This window comes from Haliotis rufescens, unplaced genomic scaffold (genome assembly GCF_023055435.1).
Source record: "Haliotis rufescens isolate VD_foot unplaced genomic scaffold, xgHalRufe1.0.p SCAF_13, whole genome shotgun sequence".
Classification (NCBI taxonomy): domain Eukaryota; kingdom Metazoa; phylum Mollusca; class Gastropoda; order Lepetellida; family Haliotidae; genus Haliotis; species Haliotis rufescens.
The window spans coordinates 16,228,466-16,248,991 of NW_025963813.1; the positions used below are offsets into that span (position 1 = coordinate 16,228,466).

General features: G+C 37.4%; 1 protein-coding gene and 1 long non-coding RNA gene across 7 annotated transcripts in view; one reads left to right on the plus strand and one right to left on the minus strand.

The window, feature by feature from the left end:
• Positions 1 to 19,468, plus strand: part of LOC124124743 (caspase-3-like) — a 32,315-nt gene extending 12,847 nt beyond the window's left edge. For 3 of the 6 annotated variants that reach the window (XR_007220345.1, XR_007220346.1, XR_007220347.1), the window contains one exon: positions 13,322 to 13,349. Coding sequence is in view for 3 of the 6 variants with exons in the window: in XM_048394250.1 (XP_048250207.1) it covers positions 14,522 to 14,627; positions 15,103 to 15,183; positions 16,400 to 16,537; positions 16,752 to 16,787; positions 17,262 to 17,336; positions 17,964 to 18,263; positions 18,671 to 18,836; positions 19,139 to 19,271 (1,035 nt within the window). In the remaining 3 variants the exon portion in view is untranslated. Of the gene's footprint in view, positions 1 to 13,321; positions 13,378 to 14,520; positions 14,628 to 15,102; positions 15,184 to 16,399; positions 16,538 to 16,751; positions 16,788 to 17,261; positions 17,337 to 17,963; positions 18,264 to 18,670; positions 18,837 to 19,138 lie in introns of those variants that run through there. The other 3 variants (XM_046487998.2, XM_046487997.2, XM_048394250.1) reach the window with 2 other exon arrangements.
• LOC124149820 lies at positions 394 to 4,516 on the minus strand. Its single transcript, XR_007220349.1, has 3 exons — positions 3,747 to 4,516; positions 655 to 723; positions 394 to 503 (listed from the first exon to the last, which is right to left on the minus strand). It is a non-coding gene; the product is annotated as an uncharacterized LOC124149820 (long non-coding RNA).
• Positions 19,469 to 20,526: the final 1,058 nt, after the last annotated feature.

Genomic DNA, 20,526 nt, shown 5'->3' on the forward strand with positions numbered 1-20,526 from the left:
GAATGGCCAGGAGTCCGAACTTGACCACACAGAAGGAAGCGAGCTGCAAAAACATGTTTTATATCATTGGAAAGCTCTCGAGGAGACGTGTCCCAGTGTGTTCACATGTTCATAAGCTCAAAAATTGGCTCAGAAAATGCATTACTGCAGAAATTTCTGGCCGAATTTTTTTTTTTCTGCAGAAATTTCTGGCAGTATTTTTTTTTTCTACAGAAATTTCTGGCAGAATTTTTTTCTGCAGTAATATTTAGCAGAATTATTTTAATTCAGGAGAAATAAGATTCAATCATTGGATAGTTTAACCTGGAGTTGCTTCAAATGACCTTTTTCCTCAAAACAAACATGTTTAGTTCACATGATTTCAAGCAAAAAAATAAAACTAATTTCGTGAGATATTTCAAAAAATTATTTATTCACATGCTTTATTACAAGACAATTCCTTGGGAGACTTTGCACTTTTCATTCTCATTTCTTGGGTGAGATGATTTTTTCAGTGATGGGTCCTGTCACAAAAGAAAATAGATGTATAGATGAGTGGATCCATAGTGTCTAATATAATGGATAATAGCAGCCTATACGCAGCTAGAGTTTAACTTTACAATAGAGCCTGCGGAATAAAATGTATTATGAATGTAAATATTGTGCTTTACTTACGTTTTCTTCTCAACATACTTGAAATGAATTCTTTTTTCGTCTGGTCATTGAAAGCTATGTGCACATATTCTGAAAAGATAGGAAAAAACCATTAAAATGCTTTTCATTTCAGTAATTAACACATTCCACAAGCTTTAGACACATGAACAAAGTAAGATAAGTGAGGTGAGTTGAAATTGGGTTGAATGTCGCGTCCAAGATAATTGCACTTATATAGCGATGTGCGTGCGTGCGTGCGTGTGTGTGTGTGTGTGTGTGTGTGTGTGCGTGTGTGTGCGTGCGTGCTTGTACTAGTCGTCTGCATCTTCCGTTTTGTACAGGTCACTCCATAAGTTGTCAGTGACTGCATACTTGTGTATGGGGCACTCAATGTTCACACTGTCATGAAGCTGAAATTTATATAAGGATGAGTATACTGCGAAAATTACATTGGATTAATTCGTTAAAAGAGACTTATGTATCATGTTTGGGAGAGGCATTCAGATAAGCAAAATTTGCTTGTTTGCCAATCCCTCCACTTTATGGAAATAAATATGTTTATATCAAGAGACTTCTAAACCATAACCGAACTCAAAACTAACCCCATGTGTCGTAAATGGGTGCTCTAAGGTAAAAAGGATGGTAAACACGTGTTTCATTGGCAAGAGATACTCAACCCTTATGATCGGAAAGGGGGTCCAAGGACAAAGGAGAGACCAGACCTACTACCCAGAGGGGGCAGCCTGGTACAAGACTTAGTGTAAAGCTAGCCTAGTCTATGTCTCCACTAAAAAAAAATAGATAAATTTTCGGACAGCATAATCTGGTGTCAGATCTTAAAAAAGTTCCGAACGACTGTGAAACCATGGTAAGAAGTATTATTATTAATGAAGCAACCTTCCCAAATGTGTGTGCTGCATAAGCTGGAGTGGTTCCCCTTGAATTTCCAAAATATGAATCGACAGACGAAACGACAATTAGTTCGCTTGACATATCCAGTTGGGGGGTATTCTTTTTTAGTTTGGTGGAAAAATGATATGAAACACTGGGGTCTGACTGACTGATATAGAAGATTTAACGTGCGCTTTCCGACTGTAGCGTATTTCGCACACGGGCCTGGCCAGACCATTTAGTGTATTCCGAGAAGGGTGAAAGTGGTGTGTGCAACGCAAGAGGGGGTTTTAGGGGTTGCTTATATTGAAGTTTTGGAATTTTTAAATTTGGAATAAATGCCGAGGTGGGTGGAGGAGGGAACTAAGTAAGCCGGGTGAGGTGGGTGTTTGTATGTTTATTGGATTTTGGATTGGTAGATTAATTAGTTTTTAGATGCGCTTAATTAGGTCTGTTTTGATTAGGAATACGCCTAGGGCCTTGAAGTTTTCTAGTTTATTTTGAGGGTTTAGTATTTCATCTAGAGTAGGAACCTTATTTAGATTGAGGGTGGTTTGTAGTGTGGTTCTGTGTGTTTGGTAGTGGGTGCAGTGGATGAGTGCGTGTTCTGTGTTTCGGGTTGTTTGCAGTGGGGGCAGTTGCCTGTGGTGTGTCTTTTAAGTTTTTTTAGGTGGTTATTTAGGTTCGTGTGTCCTGTTTGGAGTTTTGTAATAACTCTGTCAATTTTTTTAGAGGGGTGTAGGATTTTAGGTTTGGCTAGTGGTTTTCTGAGCACTTTTTTGATTTGGCTATTTGAGTTTTGATATTGATTATGCCATTTTTTGGTTATTCTTTGTTTGTTTACACTTTTAATTTCTGCTTTTGAGATGGGTAGGTTTAGGCTTATTACTGGTATTTTGAGAGATAATTTAGCTGCTTTATCGGCGCTTTCGTTGCCGTAAATTCCTACGTGGGCGGGGATCCACAAGAAGGTTATTTGTTTGCCTGCTTTTGTTAGGTCGTTGGAGCTTTTAAGTGTTTGGTTTATTAATTTAGGTCGTTTTTGGTAATTTTGTTTTGGAGGGCTTTTAGTCCACTAAGGGAGTCGGTGAGAATTAGGATTTTATTGTTGTTTTGAGATTGGGGCTGCCCAAGGACTAAATATATCATACAATTATTGAAATACCCGTATACATTCTGTTTGTCGAGTGACCTTGTGAACAACCAACACCCTCCTTAACCCCCACCCCACCCCCCCCCACACCCCCAAAAAAAGTAGCACGCTCACGGTTTTCAATATATTCGATACCATACTACTTAGATGCGAACTGTTTAATTGACAGCTGTTAATTGGTAACGGTCAAGCCTCAGTGACTTTGCATTGGGAGTGTGTGTGTGAGGGGGCGTCTGAAATAAAGGATGATTCAGTCGGAATAAAGATAAGATAATGATCTCATAAATTTTATTGAAGGCTTTGAAAGTTTAGGATCGGCGAGACCGTAACACAGTGTAATTAACAAAACGATCACGTGATCGTGGCGCTGATAGACAATACCCACCGACCACGTGCGCGAGACTATGTATCACCGTATGAAGTGACAATACCCGAGGATATTTAATTGCCAAGTTGGCAGGAAGTCTGGCGGCACGGCCCTACAATATGCGTCGTTTGGGTATTATCTCAGCACCAGCTTTGATGGGGCAATAAGAGAAGATGATATATATGTTTATTTTAGGAAAACATTAATACAACAATTTGTTATATTAATAAACATTGGGTCTATAAAGTTATTTTTATGTAAATATTTCTAACGTTATAAATGATAGAAAACTCGCATGTAAATTATCAAAATACTGCATGGATTGGTATTTTTTAATTTTCCGTGTTTTTACTTTCACTGATCACATAGCTTCATGGCCACATAGCTACACTACAAGTGTCGCCATACAGCTACAATAAGTTGCCTAATGTACATGTAGACAGTATACAAGTCGCAATGTCACAACAGGGGATGGAGATATCTCCTTTTCAGATAAGTTTGTTTGCGTATTTTTTTATCAAAAGTGGTAGAAAATTAGACTCTTACAAAACGCGTTTCGCATGGCAGCAAAGCCACACATTCACTGTTTGGAGTACAGGTTGTTATTTGGTTGTTGTTATATGAAATAACCGTGTTACCAAAATTCCACGTTCTAGGGTCGGCGTTTCCAGAAATAAGACAATAAATATTTTGACGTCTTACCTGTATCGTAACTGCAAGACGGTAACCAGACGCTGTAACTCTGCTGACTGCACGTGGTTCGGGATCTTTGCTGTGGCTGAAATAAAGAGTGCTATTTTTTACAGAAAGAGAACACGTTGCTTGTGCCATTGTGCAAAGACATTGTGCGAAGGTACGATTCTGAATATACATGATTATATACAAGTCACATGACAAAGAAGGTATTTACATGAAAGATATTTCAAATCTCGATGTTAGAGACCTTGAGAAATGTAGATTTAACTGAATCCAATCCGATTAAGTGTTACTATCATTCATTACAAATGGATAATACGATATTGCATTATAGAGAGGGTAATTATAGCTACCTGAAGGAGCAACCATATGTCCACTCTTTGAAGTTGCCGCCAAACCGGACGCGTAATTGTAACTCGCAAGAACACTGTGTACACAGCTTCTTGGCAAGCTTTTCACCTCAATTATTTCGTGTCGCTTACAAATGTTCGCTGATTCAATTAAGCTGCTTAATGACAACCAGTCAGGCTTCAGAAACAATCATTCAACAATGGATAACATATTTATTTTAAAATCGCTAATAGATATATATTTAGCCGAAAACAAAAAACTGTTCTGTGCATTTGTACACTTCAGTAAGGCATTTGATACTATAGACAGATGCAGCTTGTGGCTTAAAATGTTAAAATCTAATCTTGAAGGAAAATGTTTTCGTGTAATTCATAATATGTATAAAGGAATTAAGTCGTGTGTTTCTCTTAATGGAAAAATTTCATCTTTTTTCCAAAGCATGATAGGAGTCAGACAGGGTGAAAATTTATCTCCATTCTTATTCTCTATTTACCTAAAAGACTTAGAAGCATTTCTAGCAGAAAATAAATTCCAAGGACTGCAGCTAGTAAGTGACGAGTTCAGCAATCAGTTAAATACTTACGTTAAACTACTAATCTTACTATATGCTGATGACACAGTATTATTAGCTGAATCACCAGATGACTCACAAAAAGCTCTGAATATTTTTGAAAAATACTGCCATCAATGGAAATTGGAGGTTAACATCAGCAAAACTAAAATTCTCATATTTGAGAAACGCTCCCACTCTAAAAATCTAAACTTTATATTTCGTAACACACCCTTGGAAATTGTTAAAGAGTTTTCATATTTAGGAATCTTATTTACAAGCACTGGTCGTTTCCACAAAGCTATCAAAAAGTTAAGTGAGCAAGCATCAAAAGCAATGTACAGCTTATTTAGAAGAATAAGAACACTAGACATTCCTTTAGATTGCCAACTTAAACTGTTCGACAATTTGGTTCAACCGATACTTCTTTATTCTTCAGAAGTATGGGGGTATGAAAATGTAAGGACAATTGAAAGAATTCACCTTAAGTTCTGTAAATCTATCCTCAGATTAAAACAGTCAACACCCGATTTTCTAGTATATGGTGAATTAGGTAGACATCCATTAACGATTCAGATAAAAATAAGAATGATATCTTTTTGGAGCAAACTAATTGTATCGCCTAATAAACTATCTAGCCGCATCTACCTGCTAATTCATAAAATCACAATGACTAGCAATACTGCATTTCCATGGCTCACCTCAATTAAAAATATTTTATATGAAACTGGTTTGAATTTTGTCTTTGATACTAACTCTTTTCCAAATCTCTCTTGGCTTAAAACTAACGTTAAACAAACCTTAATAGACAACTTCTATCAAAGCTGGAATGTCAAGGCGTGTTCTTCATCTAAAGGCAAATATTATACAATGCTAAAAGACAAACCACAGTTAGATGAGTATCTATTATCTCTCCCATTGAAACAAGCAATCTGGATTCTTAAACTGAGAACATCAAATCATAGACTACCAATCGAGAAAGGCAGATGGTTTAACACTTGCACTTTATGTAACGACCAAATAGGAGATGAATTTCACTTTCTATAAGTATGTCCAAGACTAAATGACCTTCGAAAACAATACCTTCCGGCCTACTATACTAAATATCCCTCCACTCTAAAATACAATCAATTAATGAAATGTTCATACAAACCCATTCTAGTAAAACTGGCTCAGTTCTGTAAAAAAGGTTTAACATTATTTACATAATTAAATATCATAGGATCGTCGATCTATGGCTGGAAAATTGCCCTCGCGACGTTAAAATTTGTGAATTTCACTCTACAATATAATATATGTGTATATTTTATGTGTTCACGTGTGTAGTTATGCAGATCATATATGTATTATATAAATGCATTATGGGTGCATGTATGTATTCATGTATGTATATATTATTATATATTATTGTTGGTGTGGTTGTGTATATATTCAACCTCATGTATGCTCTGTAATCACTCTGTGTGATTTTCCTACGAGCAATAAACTTCTGTTCTGTTCTAAATTTGGAGAAGCGTAAGTGTGGTGAAAGAACAATAATAATAATAAGAAGAATATAGTTTATTAATGTGTCATGTGTACATAATACACCTGGCCATTACTGGCCTAAAAGACACCTAAAATTATACAATCAATAAAATACATAAATAAAATATTATAACTAACAATATCTTCATATGTTCACACACCTTAGCACACACACACACACCCTCCCTCCCCCCCCCCCCCCCCCATTATACATGTCCCAGGTCAGCGAGTCATAGAAATCCAACTCGGTCACTCAATTACACGCATTATTGAATATGACCCCCACACATTCAATCATGCACAAGTTCAACCGTATCAATCAACCATTCTGTATTCAATCTGCCCACCCTTCCTAGCACACACCCATACACGCCCCAAGTCACACCATGTCATACAGTCATGCATATACTTTAATCCAGTCATTCTGTTTGTCCCCAATCCCCTTGGTCAGTCTGTCGTATTTCAAAATTTCTACTTAGTCACCTTCTCTCCCAAATAATATACAACATATGAACACAGAATTATACATAAGGATATTGTTCACTAAAAACAGATATTATTATATTATGGTAGTTTGGATAAGCACAAACTACTAATCTGCTTAATCACATTCTCGCACCGGTAATGTACAACATATGAACATAGAATTATACCTAAGGATATTGTTCACTAAAAAAAGATATTATTATATTATGGTAGTTTGGATAAGCACAAACTACTAATCTGCTTAATCACATTCTTTCACCGATAATGTACAACATATGAACATAGAATTATACCTAAGGATATTGTTCACTAAAAACAGATATTTTTAAATTATGGTAGTTTGGATAAGCACAAACGCCTTTTGCTGTACACAGTGTGCAAACATTTAGATAACTGGTACTGAATGTTGTCATTTTTAAGAAGCCACAGAAACTTTTCAAAATTTGAAAATTCAGTGAAATTTGTTTCTTGTATTTTAGCTGTGTTAAATATAGATAGTCTGATATCTTTATAGAAGTTGCATTCTACAACAAAATGAAATTCATCCTCTATGGCTTGCTTGTCACAGAGAGTACATAGTCTTTCTGAAAGAGGAGTGATGGGCTTGGTATATCTTCCACATTCTATATTAATTGGCAGGTTACCACAACGCAATGATGCTAATACACTTCTATATTGCCTTGGTAGAGACATTTTAACATAATGGCATGTTTCAATGTCTTGTTGAAATAATCTATAAGTTCTTAACTTGTTTCCATTTGAATTATTTTTATCATTAAATAGATCTGAATACCACTTCTCTCTGTCTTTCTTATCCAGCTCCTGCAATGCTTGATCAAGGAACACTGGCCGGCTTGTGTTATTACAGTAATCATATACAGTCTGGCCTCTATTGGTGATAGCAAGCTTTTTAACCATGACCATAACCCTGTAGTCCCATGATGATTTCCGCCTTACTGACCACCTGTGAATAATACCTATTATTGAATCTGGTTCGGCTGTGACAGCTCTATGAAAACATCTAAACACTTCAACTGGAATCTAAGTCTGTTGAATGTAAGTCAGGCATGAAGTTGCACGGAGGAACCAACGTGAGACTTTATAATCACATGGTTGTTCATATATGTTATTTAATGCGTGATAGGTATTACCGCTTAAAAGGTGGTTTTGTATTTATAATATTGTATTTTACATTTAATATAGAATATAAAAATAGTTTTGTCTGGGTAGCAACATAACTGTTGCATAGGGTATGTTGTTTAATGATAATACTATATGAACATTCCTCGAGCCAGCTGACTTACACTATGGATAGTGTACAAGACAACAGTTATAGAACATCACGTGATAAGGTTGATGAAAACGGCAAAATATTTATTTACAATATATGTGTTTCCAGGGGAAGAGCCTGTTACAAAGTCTGTGTCTAAAAAAAAGTAAACTCGCTCCTTGTCGGACAAAACTGACACTTAATTCGAGTGACGTCAACTTTTCTTGATAAATTTGGTAAATATAATACCAAGATAAATATCTGCAATTGCTTAATTCAATTTAAACTCTCCAAAGATTGATGGTTGATATTACTGCAGAAAAAAATTCTGCCAGAAATTTCTATAGAAAAAAAAATTCTGCCAGAAATTTCTGTAGAAAAAAAAAATACTGCCAGAAATTTCTGCAGAAAAAAAAAAAATCGGCCAGAAATTTCTGCAGTAATGCATTTTCTGAGCCAATTTTTGAGCTTGTGAACATGTGAATACACTGGGACACACATTATTTGGATTCGACTCCTCGAGAGCTTTCCAATGATATAAAACATGTTTTTGTAGCTCGCTTCCTTCTGTGTGGTCAAGTTCGGACTCCTGGCCATTCCTAAGTTGTCCTGCCCTGCCTTCATTGTTTCATTGCATAAAAAGGGTGATAAGAATAATGTTGATAACTATCGGGGAATATCTGTACTGAGTTGTTTTGGAAAATTATATACCATGATTCTTAATGGCAGATTAACGTTTTGGTCAGATGCAATGGGAAACATTTGTGAAGAACAGGCAGGATTTAGAGCTGGATATTCCACAATGGACAATGTTTTCATTTTACAGGCTTTAATTGCAAAATATCTCCCAAAAAGGGGAGGTAAATTATATGCATGTTTTGTTGATTTCGCTGAGGCATTTGATTCCGTTCAAAGAAAAAGATTCTGGCACTTATTTGGTAAACATGGGTGGGCATCAAAGACGGAAAAATAATAAAAAGCCATTTACGAATCAGTTAAAACTTGTGTACGAACCGATGGCAATAACCTTACAAGTATGTTTGATCCCATGATTGCCCTTTGGGGGTGCGTCAGGGTTGTGTATTAAGCCCAATCTTGTTCTCTTTCTTTATAAATGAACTTTGTTCTTGAAATTAATTCAAAATCTAAAAATGTCATCCAGTTATATCCAGATCTAATAGAAATATTCCTTTTACTTTTGGCTGACGATGTTGTCCTTTTTTCTGATTTGGTAATTGGTCTTCAACGTCAAATCAATATTTTGGAAAATTATCGTGACAAGTGGTCACTGTCCATCAATCTAAATAAAACTAAAGTTCTTGTTTTTAAAAGCGGTGGGAAATTATCAAAATTAGAGAAATGGATATACAAAGACGCACATATAGAGGTAGTTTCATCTTATACTTACCTTGGAATATTGTTTACTAGGACTTTGAGTTGGAATAAGTATCTAGAATCTACATCTGTTAAAGCTAAGAAAGTGTTGATGTCAATCCTACAAAGTTTGTTAAAATATGATAATCTACCTTGTATTTTATACTTTCAAATTTTTGATACAAAGACAATGCCAATTTTACTTTATGGATCAGAAATGTGGGGTTATAGAAAATATGAGTGTATAGAAAAAGTTCATCTTTATGCGTGTAAACGTGTAATTGAGGTTCGATCCTCCACCCCAAATGGTATTGTACTTGGGTATCCATTGGTTATATTTTCGCTAAAGCGCTGTGTAAATTATTGGTTAAAACTAACGCGATACCCAGTAAAAGCCTATAACATGCTGTTCTATCTGGATCAAAATGCCAGTCACTCACGCAATAAAAATAATTGGGCAGCAAATATCAAAATCACCCTTTTCAGTTTAGGCCTTGGATACGCATGGATGGATCAGAGTGTTGGAAATGTCAAGATGTTTATGTCATTATTACTCCAAAGAGCTAAAGATTGTTTTCAGCAAATATGGATAGAAAAACTAAGAAATAGCAAATGTACATATACCTATTCTCTCTTCAAACAACAATTTATACTCGAAGAATATCTAATATCTGTTACAATAAAAAAATAGAGTATCGCTAGCGCATTTCAGAGCAGGATATCATGATTTAAAGATCTATAAAGGTATATTTAAAAGTCTAACAATATCTGTACATCTAGTAACCTTAATGTTGTAGAAAATGGGTATAATTTTATGCTTGTGTGTAAACTCTATCGTCAATTAAGAAACAAGTATATTCCAAAGAAGTTTATAACTTACCCAAATATAAATGTGTTTTGCATACTCATGTCAACCTTAAATATTACTTTATTACACAATATTGCATTGTACATGTACATATATCATGCATTGTTAGTTAGAAGAAACACCCATACTTTGTAAATACGTTGAACTATGGGCCTACGGCCTTTCAGTTTGCAATGAATAAAACAATTTGTAGCCAGGTGACGGCAACGACGTGAATGTTACATTTGTGATAAGAACAGAAGTACAGCTTTCGTGGTGCATGTGAAATACAGGTGAACCAACGCAATATAGACAGGTGTAACAGATGGATGCATGTGTAATAAGGTGAACCAACGTAATATAGACAGGTGTAACAGATAGGTGCATGTGAAATACAGGTGAACCACCGCAATATAGACAGGTGTAACAGATGGATGCATGTGTAATAAGGTGAACCAACGTAATATAGACAGGTGTAACAGATAGGTGCATGTGAAATACAGGTGAACCACCGCAATATAGACAGGTGTAACAGATGGATGCATGTGTAATAAGGTGAACCAACGTAATATAGACAGGTGTAACAGATGGGTGTATGTGAAATACAGGTGAACCAACGTAATATAGACAGCTGTGACAGATGGGTACATGTGTAATACAGGTGAACCAACGTAATATAGACAGGTGTAACAGATGGGTGCACGTGTAATACAGGTGAACCAACGTAATATAGACAGGTGTAACAGATGGGTGCATGTGTAATACAGGTGAACCAACGCAATATAGACAGCTGTAACAGATGGGTGCACGTGTAATACAGGTGAACCAATGTAATATAGACAGGTGTAACAGATGGGTGCATGTGTAATGCAGGTGAACCAACGTAATAAAGAACCCAGTGAGGGGTAAGTAGCAAGTCACGTGGACTATCGTACGTTTATTCCAGCTTCAAGTTGAATCATGTATTCCAAGCCTTGTTTACAGTGCAAGATCGATAATTTAAAAATAATGTGTCAATGAATTTTTAAGTGTTGGAAATACTTCCTGACAGCCGTCACACTTTAGGAGACAAAATGTTATCAACTGAACTATGACTTATTTCGTGTCTACCTGCCATATGTACTGCAACAGTGGTCACGGAGCAGGCTAGTATCTGCCGTGTTATTGATCGTGCAACAAGTGGGGCTCACATTACACATGTACAGGACACCCAAGGTGTAGCAGTGATATGCACCAGGTCCACCCACGACAAGAGTGTCTTTCAGTCGCAACAAACGTATGTATTTGTCAGACTGGAAAACCGTTTCTGAAGGCGAATCTGACGAGACTGATAGAGCCACCCAAAGATTTTCGTTCGTTTGTTCATTACATAGGTATAATTCAAAATAGTGTCTTTTGTCTGTATTTGCACTGTATTTAATCGGGGATTGCGATGTCAAGTTAAAACCACAATAGGTCACATCGAGGTTAGGTTTCACTGTATGTATAGACGTGATAGAATTAAATACTTTTAATCATTTACTTTGATACAAATACACACAGAGAACGCCAATAACTTTAAATCATACACTTATCATAAATAATTAATTTACAACTTTAAAACTTCCACAGCAATCCGCTGACTCAAAGACCTGTACTATGGCCTTGGTATTGTATGAAATCCACGCAGCCCAAAAGAGTTATGTAAAATGTCAGCTGTTGACTGAGTTGAATACAGGACAAACACATTTTATTTAATGTGTGTCCCGTGAATATCCCGGGCGTCTCACGACGAAAGCGCTCCTCTGTCGTGTTAATGTCCAGGATGGTGCACGGGTGGCCCAGTTGTCTAAGGCGCCGCGATTCGCTGTGCAGTGTTGCGTCCCTTGGACACGCCAGAAACCCATGATTGTGAGTTCGAATCCCGGTTCGCCCCGATTATGTTTCTAGGTATGTCAGCACCATACCCGTGCTCGTGGGTTTCACCGAATTGGTAAACGTCTGAGACTTACATCACTTGGGGCTTTCCTCTCACATTAAGCTGGCACGCCGCGATATAACTGGAATACTGTTGAAAGCGGCGTTAAACCCAACTCACTCACTCACTAATGTCCAGGATGGCGACTACTAAATGTTCGATCTTGTAAATGCATGTTCAGGTTCTAAGATGCATCCCTGTGTGGGTACCCTATAGTCATGTTAAAATAAGAACATACAACACTCATTTCCAAATCCGATCCTTTCATTTTAAGAGAATACCAACAAGCTTGCAAAGACGATAACTGAACAGTGAATGCACATTTAAATACTTCTGTTGGATGTATTAACAATGTCTGATTGTCATGTGGGTTCTGTAGTATTTTAACAACCTGTCGTCACATACAGAGGTAAGTGATTCATAAGTTAGTCCATCTACCAAGGCTACAAGACACCCACCATTTATTATTTTCCTGTGGCTTGAGTTTCGGGGCAGGATATCTTTTTCAAAACTGCTTCAAAATACAAGACTGCTGTTTGCAGAAGTAGTAGCCGAACCATTCATATATTTTCACAACAATATTTTTTCAGGACATACAGTTTGTCTGCCGAACACGTTTAAGCTCACCTGACTGAAAATCTCATTTGCATGTTTTTGGATAATGATACCAAGTTTATCGCCTCGATAACACGAAACATAAAAAAAGTAACTAATGGCTATTACTTTGTTATTTGTGTACAGAATCCGATTTGGTGTTTGTTTAGTAGTGATGCAGACTGATTGTTTTAAAAAAATAAATTAAAAGTTAAAATAATATTTTTTTAAACAGAATTAAAAAACAAGGTACTTTTCTTCATTGATTCTACAGCTTCGGAATACCACTTAAAGGTTTTGTGAGAGGGTTTATGTGGTTTACCAGTGCACCTCTCCATTTTGTGAATTTGAAGACAGATTTGGTGACTAGTACTTCGAAAAGTACTGAAAAACCCTCTATATTTTCGAGGGAGAGTACTCAAAATTCTGAGACAAGACATGGAGCTCACATTGCACATGGTATGTACAGGTCGCCTATCCTCATATGGAGGTCTGTACCACGTTTTTAGTATTTCCCGGAAGTTTTATTCCAGTAAATGGTTTTTTATAAAATTGTGGACAGGTGTTCCCAATTCTAGTCGCTGGACAGGCTCCTCTTATCAGAACACATTTGTGTCTGCTTCAGTCGCAATAATCCCGATTCTGTCAGGCTAGAAAACCGTCACTGAAGACGAATCTGAGGTAACTTATAGAGCCACTCTGACATATTCATTCGTTTATAACATAACTGTATTGTATATTTCATATTATTTTCATATAATTTATATACCTATTTTACCTTGTACGCCCCATGGAATCTGTTTCGGCTGATACCCGTGACTGATCATTTTCTGGCGTTGACGTTTTGAACAACTATAATAGGTAGAGTGTAATGTCAGTGGAGTTTCTTGTCTTTGTCATTGTGTTTAATCATTGTCTACTGGTCAGATTACCCGTGAAGATAGTCATAACTCTTCACGGACTATCCGATTCTGCTATTATTTCCCTGTATAAAAAGTTTCAACCTTGAAACCAACAAGCTGATATTAAATTATTTGTATTCTCTCTCAGCTGTTTCCTCGGCAACAATGCAGTTTACCTGGTATCGCGGTGTAGCAGTGACGCTCTTTCGCTTTTGCGTTATTGTTTTGGCTCACGCTCGTATTCTCTCTTTTATTGTCAAAAATGCATATGTTTTTTAAAATTTACTCAAGGCAGAACAATGTGCTGGGATATGTTCAATAACTTGGAGTGACGAATGACGGTCTATACAGTGTTCTGTGTGTGACACCGGACGCTTTAAGAATCATCCTGCAACAACTGAGAGGATAAAAGAAATCCTTTTTTATTAAAAAATGCCTGCAACATGTTTTAGGACAAACATCATTTTAAACGCGTTGACGGATGGTGCAGCTCACAACATTCTAATGTTCGCTCTTGATGTCTGATACGCTTTCGTGTTGCCGAACCTAAGACATCTAATGATTTCACAAGTACACGGACAAGTCTCTATTTTTTGTAACCTTTGTTCCCGTGATTGTTCATGTGAACGCTTGACTTCCCTTTGCATGTGTTTATGACAGGTGCCACCGTTGGGGCAAGATACGCTAACCTTTTCGCGAACTCTTGGTCTGAACACTTATTGATAGTCACTTATAAACACATGCTTATGACACAGTCAGAATCCTACCATAGACTCTGCTATAAGCAGAAGTTTCTTATGATTATGGAAATACTGTTGTCCCATTTTCAAGTCTTGATATTGGAACAATGATGAATACCTTTTTGTTGGTAATAAATTCTTTATTTGAAATTAAAGCTGACGTTGTATTTGTTATTTTTCAGAATGAATTTAGAATTTTCGGACTGGAACCCTATTATAGGTGCCGTACTGATTGGTGCCTCATTTTTGTTCATCTGGTGGATGTGTCAACGTGAACCTAAACCACGAGGTAGGTTTCATTGTCGTATATGTGTAGATTTTGATACAGATAACTGATTACGGTCTGAACACTTTATATTGATACTAGTATGGGTGTGCGTACATTCAATCAGGAAAACATTATGTAGAGTGAGTTATTGAGTGAGTGAGTTGGGTTTAACGCCGCTTTTAACATTATTCCAGTTATGTCAGCCTAATGTGGAAGGAAAGCCCGAAGTAAAGGAGATCTCAGACGTTTACCACTTCGGTAAAACCCACGAGCACGGGTATGGTGCTGACGCCGGTGTGTGCAGATAAAGATACAATTACTTGAACAGTCGCTTGAAAAACAAGAACACTAAGTCTTTTTGACTGTCGAGAAATGAGTATTGATGTGATAGAGATATATCTTTGTTTATACATAAGGAAAATAGCAAGTTTTAAAGGCACCAAGAGCATACTACGCATAAATCAACAACTTTGCATTATGATTATGTCACCGGCAGCACCATCTGGTCTAACTATGAGAGTGACAGCCCTTAAAGGCGGTAAAACAGAGGACGCTGTGGCGATCGGAATGGCTGGAGGTACGTATCGTTATTACAATCGTATATGCAGTTAAGTCACGTCAATCCGGACCGTATCATTCACAGTGATATCTTCCGCAGAAACGATTTTGATTCTTTTTTTATGCTAAGACGTTCCTTACAGTAATCATCAAAATGGAGGTGTCCGAATTAATGGGTCCACAATATTAATACTTTTCCTTTATCAAGTGCTGAAGGCCCAATTCCATGGCCAGATGTATGAGAAGTGAATTGTTGTGAATAAAAGCCAATACCCAAGCAAGCATGAAATATATACAATCTACAAATAACACTACTGGGCGAAAGGGTGGGAAAACTGCTTTTAGTGGCATCAATTCTGTGGCGAGCTTCGCCATGTCGCTTCCGCTACTGCTAGCCCTCTAGTTTCGGCGGTCAAAGGGGGATTATTTATTAAATGAACTTTATACACTGTATTATCCCTTTATTATAAGTAACAGCAAGAGACATTGCTGAAAGAAAACGCAATCAACTTTGATACGACACGAACAAGAGGATATGCATGGTAATAATTAGCAGCAAATGTTAGTGCGGATTTTGATTGCTGAACTGAACCATCTGGTCCACCGCCTGCAACTGTTGCTGAGAGTCAACGTCAGTATATCTTCCATATGTGTCACTAGTCCAGCATCCAATTCACACATCCGCTCCGAAAGCACGTTTTTTTTGTGTACGTTTCCTCAAACAGCTAATTATTCATGAGAAGGAATTATTGGTCTTGCACACTGCTCAACTGCACCCAGGGCTCTTGAACAGTAATACAAATTGATGGAAAGACATCTTTGATCAACGGATAACGGATACCAGCCGCTCGTGGGAAATATATCAAGACAGTACCTTTCTTAACTAACATATCTGAGCGTGTCATTCAGACGTCACACGACATGTAGACGACACCACAAATATATCACTGACACTGTCTACACCAGCAGCGTCGCATTGAAGACTGTCGTCTAAGCCTGGGGGACACCCGCATCAACCACCAAACCCAACATACATTGGAATAACATCAAGACCCCTCAGTATCTGCATCACAGAAAAGATAGATTGCTATGGCTAGATTACAGAACGAGCGCGGCTGATCGTTCAACTTAAGGTGAACTTACATCTACCATACGTCTATTAAACTGTCCATTATTTCGTCGTGCTTTGATATGGTCACACACAAAAACTAACAGAAATATTTATTTATTGTCAGACGGTGGTCTGGCTGATGGAGGTAATGTTGACGTGAAAGCCAACGAAAATGGAGAGAGCAAACGTGCGCTCGCTATCGGAAGAACAACCGAAAAGGGTTTACAAACTGTCTTGCAGAATCCAACCCCGGCAGAAGAAGGTATCACTTATACATATCAGTGCAAGCGGGGTGGTGACTGACTAGATACTTAAATAAATATGTTAAGTTGGATGTTTCACTCGTCGCACGATTCCGAAATGTAAGATACAAGATTCGTTTTGATATTGTTTCCTTGACTATTTTAAAGCATCAATTGTGTCCATGTCCAAGGAGATAACATACGACAAACTCCATGCCTTCAAATATTTTGCAGGTCCAGGGCGCTACAAGATGGAAGCGATTCCGAGAGGTAAATGCATTTATGACAACGTAATGTTGCCCTGAATCAAAATACTTGTCCTTAAGCCTAAGTGCATTTTACTAACTTCACCTTACCATGATGTGAAGAAATCAACATTCAATTTACTTGCACTCAGTGAAGGTACTCCTCCAGATATTGGGTAATACTTTCAGCCACAATATATATCACTTCACTGGCTGGCCCATGGGCGGTATTGGCTAGGATTTAATAAAGCGGGTTTTGTAACCAATTTCCACCAAACACATTATTCTGTGGTAATCAGTGTAATTCACAACTCCAAGGTTCTAGGTTTTATCATAGTGTGTTAGTTATTTCAAACCTCATGTCAAGTTTTAGTATGGCGTTCCCTAAATGGAAGTAGCTTAAAAACACCTTTAACACAAATTATGATACATATGACCTTGTTAGAATGTATTTTGAGACAGTCATCTACTCGTATGTATGTATTTTGTTTATTCTCAGGACTGTGCCTCATTATCAACAACATACATTTTGAGGAGGGATTTTCCCCAAGGTACTCCGCTAAAGAAACGGCAGGTACTTTTTTTCATGCCCAGTCTACTGAAATGTCCACCCTTTATCGATCTCTCCCTTAACTTTAATCCCATCTTCATCCCGAGTTTGGTGCGAGGTCTTGCTGTACCATACCATTTTTGTGTGTTTTTAACAAAATATGTATACGGCAGCTACCACTGCAAGCGGTGTAAGATGACATGGCACTAATTGTGACCACAGTATAAATTATTTTGGCTCCTGCGACAATCTTTCAGTCCAGTGGACCTAGATTCTTCAAGGCGTCTTGTTCAGACACCATCCTATATTACATTTAAATGTTTCAATGCTTAACTGTAGTACATGTATTTGCTGAGGATGGCCACATTAAAATGTATTACATTGTACGTCAAATTGTGTGAATCTGTAAAAATAGGCGAAGATAATATTGCGTGAAGACATGCTTAATGAGCAAAAGAATCTTTTGTCATGTGCCACACAATGAAAACAAAAAACATGGGACCAATAAGCAGTCAGATCATCTGTCAAAATGAGAGTATCTCACCAAAACAGAAACGTCAGATGGCAAATACTTATTGAATAAAACTATATCTGCGACTTGAAAACGACATTAACAACACGTTAACTATGATGTCGGTCTATCTGTTTCAGAACCCTTGAAGAAATTATTCGAAAAGTTTCACTTCAGGACATTATATTGGGAAAGCAAGTCGGCAGATATGATGATGACAGCAATCCGCTCTGTGGCAGAAAAAGATCACAGTCAGTATGACTGTTTCGTATGCTTTGTACTGACCCACGGTGCGGAACATAAACTTCTAGGTTCAGATGGGAAAACGATACAACTGAAGGAGTTCATCAGTGCTGTTAGTGATCAACACTGTGCATCGCTTAAGGGGAAACCGAAGTTATTCTTTATTGAAGCATGCCGTACAGGGGATCCATTCCAAGGTGTGTTTTTGTTTATTTCCTCGTTATTAAATGAATAAGACTTTGCCACTAAAACGACATCTTCACAGCTTCTCTTTGTTTATCATCATTTTTCTTAAGAACTTCAGTTTAACAATATTTGTTATTTTGCTAATTCTCCTCAACTGTACATCACGTGGGCGTATAAAATAAAAAATAAAAAATTCTGATATGTAGGCAATGTATGTTTTATCATGTCCTTATGATTTGGGTGAAAGTTAACTTCTGTCCATAAAGATTTATGCCCAGAAATTCACTTATATGTATACCATACAAAAATTGACAATGTCTTCTCACAACTGTCGTCACTGTTATGTAACATTTATGTAACATTTAAGTAATATTGAATGATGTGAAGTAACATTTATAAAAAGTATTCAACTTTCCAGACGCAATTGAGTTCCTGTCAAAACCTGATGACGATGCCGAAGCTGAGCTGATAGACTATTTCGTGGGCTACTCAACACAGAGGTACAAGGAATCCTACAGAAACAACGAGTCCGGAAATATCTTCACCCAGGAGTTCATTAGCGCCATGAACGACATGGGCCAGAGGTAATCAGTGCACGTAGTTGGAAAAACACTATTGTTTCTCTTCCTATGGGGGCAGTTGGATTATAATTTCATTATTTGTTTCGATTTCCCAACCATTCTGACCTAAATTTACAACGTTACCGGAGTTAAAATTCCGTTCAAAGAATTAAATATAAACAAAAACACCCTTTCCATAATCCTGTAGGATTGCCACTTTATCATATTAAGCATGTGTTCATGAATAACTGTCAAATATTGATGATTCCAGGTGTGTGAATGTATTACAAGAGAACGGTTGTTGACAAAGCGGTCTCTGTTTCCAGGGAGGATCTGTTGGGCATCATGACGGAGGTGAACGGGTATGTCTACAAACGAGGTGTCTATGACGGAGAAGGAGTGAAGAGAAAGCAGTTTCCAGACATGTGGAACAAACTGAGGAGAAGTCTTTACTTTTAATGTTCAACAACTGAGTCACTTTTACTACACGAGAATATTTCATTCGTATGCATACTAAGTGAGTGTGTAAGTTTGGTGTTACGTCGCTTTCAGCAGTATTCCAACAATGTCCCAATGTCCCAGCGGGGGACACCAAACATTGTTTGACGAGCAAACGTTTTAACCACACACACACACACACACACACACACACACACACACACCACACACACACACACACACACACACACACACACACATATATATACCTCTTGTTTATGCATTTGAAACATGTCATATTTGAGGCAGTGTGACGTAAGATTGGCAGCCTCTTATTTTTATTTGAAACCGAGTTTTAGCATACATTAAATTTATCTCATCCACGCTCATTCTAGCAGGATCACGTAATGTTATAGTCATACCTACGTTTATAATATCTGGCGGACAATCAACATTTTTTAAATGGAAATATTTTGTTGCAAAACAAGGATGTATGATTTGCATGGAACCCCCCCGTCCGTACAAAAAAACCCAAAGAAACCGATCCTTTCTGACTTTTGTGAGAAAATAAACATATTTAATATCCTGATCATTATTATTCATCAATGAATCATATAGTTTCATGATCATGCTTCCTGTGAAAGTAGCGGCTCAACAATTTGATATTTACCATACCAAGGCAAGGCATGTAGCAAGTCCAGAGAAATGTGTTTTTTCTGGTGTGTGAGTGTGTTTGTGATTTATTTTTACTTATTTTTTTTGGGGGGGGGAGGGGGAGGTGGCTGAGGTCAAATTCTAGAGGAAAGAATATTTTAAAAAATTAAAGCCCACCCCTCAAATGGTCAATTGGGCGGTCTGGTGAGAAACAATCGGGGTAATTCATTAATGCCGCTTACCAGAGAATGCTTGACTCTTGTGAAATTTAGAGATGTTAAGAGATGAATCTAGCTGGATGCTTGCTTGGAAGCAACATGTCTCAACCCATGCTTCCTACGTCTTAAAACTTCAAAATAATCTTCCGTCAACAAGAAACTCAGTGCCATCCTTCCATGTGATGTCCGTTTCTTGGCCTACTCTTGCAAAGAGATTTCAGAGATTTCTTCCATGATCACCATCAACCCAGTATGCAGTCACATTGTCTGTTAGACTCTCAGTGTTTATTTCATGAACACGAATTACTGATCCGGGGTAGAATAGGCCTTCGGCAACCCATGTTGCCGTAAAAGGCGACTATGCTTGTCGTAAGAGGCGATTAACGGGATCGGGTGGTCAGGCT